This window comes from Protobothrops mucrosquamatus, unplaced genomic scaffold (assembly GCF_001527695.2).
Source record: "Protobothrops mucrosquamatus isolate PMUCROS unplaced genomic scaffold, P.Mucros_1.0 scaffold8781, whole genome shotgun sequence".
NCBI lineage: Eukaryota > Metazoa > Chordata > Lepidosauria > Squamata > Viperidae > Protobothrops > Protobothrops mucrosquamatus.
Genome location: NW_015394575.1, coordinates 13378 through 16842, shown reverse-complemented (window position 1 = coordinate 16842; position 3465 = coordinate 13378). Strand labels below are relative to the sequence as shown.

The window sequence follows — 3465 nt, the reverse complement described above, 5'->3', positions numbered from 1 at the left end:
CCCCTTCCTTCCTTCCTTCCTTCCTTCCTTCCTTCCTTCCTTCCCCTTCCTTTTCAAGGATACCTCAAAATTATAGAATTCATTAGGCTTTGTCCCTCCTTTCTTTCCTTCCTCTCCTTCCTTCCTTCCCTTTCCTCCCCTCTCCCCCTTTCCACCATCAAAAAGCGATCCCTTCCTTCCTTAAACCAGCTTCAGAACAGATTTCACACAAACACACCCAGCCCAGCTTACTCTGTAGGTTTGTCTTCATTCAAGGCCGCCTGGCGAAACCACCGGACGCAGGCCTGCACGCTGCTGGTGGTGTGGGCCCCATCAATGTACCACGTCACTGGGCCGTGGTGCAGCACCTGGTTACGTCCGAGCCACACGGCTGTTTGCAGGCCTGGAAAACAAAGTGAAAATCAGCCGTGAGAACGCTGCAGCTTCCTGATCAGGAACTAAGTTTCTAGCCCTCACGATTCTGGAGAGGATCAGATAAGAGATGTGGTAAAAATAGGATTTTCTTTGGCTTAAAAAATGAAACGATTAGGGGAAAGCTGCAGAAGGCAGTACTCAGGGTTGTCTCCTGCAAAACTGTGTGTGGTTCACCAACATCACGCTAAGCTACCAATGATGGTCCACCAGTGCTGGCTTCACACAATACACTCAACCCAAACCCGTGATAATGCAGCTTTGAATAAGCGATTCAAAAGATCTTTATGAAAGTTTTGGAGAGGCCAAACTGTCACGTCCCTGCCCCGTGACTCTAAGCGGCATAATTGAATCTTTCCGTTCCTTCTCCAGGCCGCTCAGCATCCCTCAACGGACGTCCTGGGTGGGACCCGGCCAAAGAAGACTCAACACTGGGGCTTTTGTTTCACCAAGAAAGGGTCCGTCCGTCTGCCGGGGCTGAGCTGATGTCTGCTGAAAGTCAAGGGCGGGGAGGGAGGGAGGGGCAGGAAATAGGTCAGGAGGCAGCAATGGGATGGAGGGAGGGATGGGGGGGGAGGAGGGGGAGGAGGAGATGGTGGTGGTTGTGGTGGTAGACAATAAGAAAGGAGGAAGAGGAGATAGATAGATAGATAGATAGATAGATAGATAGATAGATAGATAGATAGACAGACAGACAGACAGACAGACAGACAGACAGACAGACAGACAGACAGGTAGGTAGATATACAGAGAGATAATAAGAAGAGGGGAAGGAAAAGGAGGAGGAGAAAGATAGATAATAAGAGGAGGAAGAGGAGATAGAGATAGAGATAGAATAGATATAGATATCTAGAGAATAGATAGAGATAAATAGATAAAGATAAAGAGATATACAGTAGAAAGAGAATATAGATATAGAGAATAGATAGATAGATAGATAGATAGATAGATAGATAGATATAGATAGATAGATAGAGATAGATAAAGAGATAGAGATAGATATAGAAAGAGAAGATAGATAGATAGATAGATAGATAGATAGATAGATAGATAGATAGATAGATAGATAGATAGATAGATAAGAGGAGGAGAAGGAAGAGGAGGAGGTAGATAAGAAAGAAGAGAAGAAGCAGATAAATAATAAGAGGAAGAGGAGGAGGAGGAGGGGAAGGTAAATAATAAGAAAGAGAAGGAGGAGGAGGAGGTGGAGGAGAAGACAGATAATAAGGAACCTAAGGTAGAGAAGAAGAAATGGGGGAAGACAGATAAAAGGAAGGACCGCCCACCTTGCACCATGGGCTGGTCTGGCTTAAAAGCCGGGGCCAAGCAGGGCACCTTCTTGGATGGAGCTTCAGAGGTCAGCCACGAGTCCTTCAGCTCACCAGCATCTGAAAAGCAAAATAGAAATCTAATTAAATCAGGGGAAGCCCCTTTGTCCCTCACTCTGCCAAGATGCTACAGAAGCTTTCTGTCTCTCCCAAACGCCAGCTCCAACTTCCAGAAACTGGGATGGCGATCAGGAAGGGTCCTTCCTTCCTGTCTCCTTCCTTCCTTCCTCTCATTCCTGTCTCCTTCCTCCCTCCCTCCTTCCTCTCATTCCTTCCTTCCTTCCTTTCCTTCCTTCCTGTCTCCTTCCTTTCTTCCTCTCATTCCTGTCTCCTTGCTCCCTCCCTCCTTCTCCTTCCTTCCTTCCCTGCCTTCCTTCCTTTCCTTTTTTCCTTCTTTCTTTCTTTCCTTCCTTCCTTCCTTCCCTGGTGCATTTATATTTCTCTTTAGGGCTTAGCTTCAAATCTAGTGATCCCCCCCCCAAAAAAAAACAACAACAGAAAGATGCTGAGCTTGGATTAAACCCTCTTTTTTAAGAAATGTTATGCCTGCCTCTCCAAATTGCATAAAGGTGGGGATTAAATTGCCCCCAGCCCCTTGGCCTCCCCTCCTGGGATAGTTTCAGATTTCCTTGCCAAGAACGAGTGAACTGTGTGTCTGTCTGTGTGTGTCTTTCCTTACCCAGATACCCACAACGGCCCAGCCACGTGCGGGACAGCTGGAGGGCTAAAGCAGCATTCGAGCGCTGATGATCACCAGCCAAACCTAGTTTGAGGAGCTTGTCGTCGTCTTCAAAGGCTTCCAGGTCAGGGCAGAGGAAAAGCGGGCACTGCGGAAGAAAGAGGGGACCCAGGAATGGTTTTGCTCCATATAAAGATGAGCCCTGGTGGCCCAGGGGTTGAAGTCCACAAATCTTCCAGGAGCCAAGGATGAAGATCTCTGATCTACGTGGAGAACCCGAAGTCCTAGGAAAGTTGATGCACCAGCTCTGGACTTTCTAAGGTTTGTGTGTAAGTTGTCCATTGCGTCTTCCACCCCCAACAGCTACCAGAGGGCTTGGTCTTCCAGGAAAAGCTAGAAGGAAACATGGGGGGGCCTTACCTGGCACTCTTCAGCTCTCTGTTTCAGGACTTCTAAGGATCTTTCCGGCTGCGGCACCGTGAATGCTGGCACACCGGGCTGAAAGACAGATCAAGATGCTCTGCTCTGATTCTGCTTCAACAGTTCTCCAGGTTTCCCAAGCCCATCTTAATAGCATGAAGGTTGAGAGAGAAGATCTCTCCAAAACATCTACCTTGAAGATGCCTCCTTTCTGCCAGGCGATCTTCTCGATGGTGTCTCCCAAGATGCTGGTGTGGTCAATGCCCAAGGAGGAGACCCCACATACTATTGGCTTCCTACGAGGAAGACAAAGAGAGGGAGATGTAGAAGACTCTCCCAGGAGGGGAAGTCAGATTCTTGGCACGGTCCTAGAAAGCCATCAAGAGAAGAACGGATGTCCACCAAACACGAGCCATTTCTGAACAGAGAGGGAAACCCACCCTTTGGAAGGCTAATGATGCAGCATCCAGAAGTTCAACCTCCATACCTGACAATATTTGTGCAATCGTAGGCGCCCCCAATGCCAACTTCTATAACCGCCAAGTCAACCTGGGAAGAAGATACAAAACCGCTCATGGTCTCGTGGCCCAAGAGGTTTGGGGCCCTCCAGATTGCAGACCACAGCAA

General features: G+C 48.1%; 1 protein-coding gene across 1 annotated transcript in view; it reads right to left on the bottom strand.

Annotated features, from left to right (window-relative positions):
- Positions 1-3465, bottom strand: part of FPGS (folylpolyglutamate synthase) — a 9284-nt gene that overhangs the window by 1834 nt on the left and 3985 nt on the right. The window contains exons 4-9 of the mRNA XM_015830139.1: positions 3326-3442; positions 3032-3134; positions 2839-2916; positions 2419-2566; positions 1698-1799; positions 232-382 (exon numbers count right to left, since the gene is read on the bottom strand). Of these exons, the coding sequence (XP_015685625.1) occupies positions 232-382; positions 1698-1799; positions 2419-2566; positions 2839-2916; positions 3032-3134; positions 3326-3442 (699 nt within the window). The remainder of the gene's footprint in view (positions 1-231; positions 383-1697; positions 1800-2418; positions 2567-2838; positions 2917-3031; positions 3135-3325; positions 3443-3465) is intronic.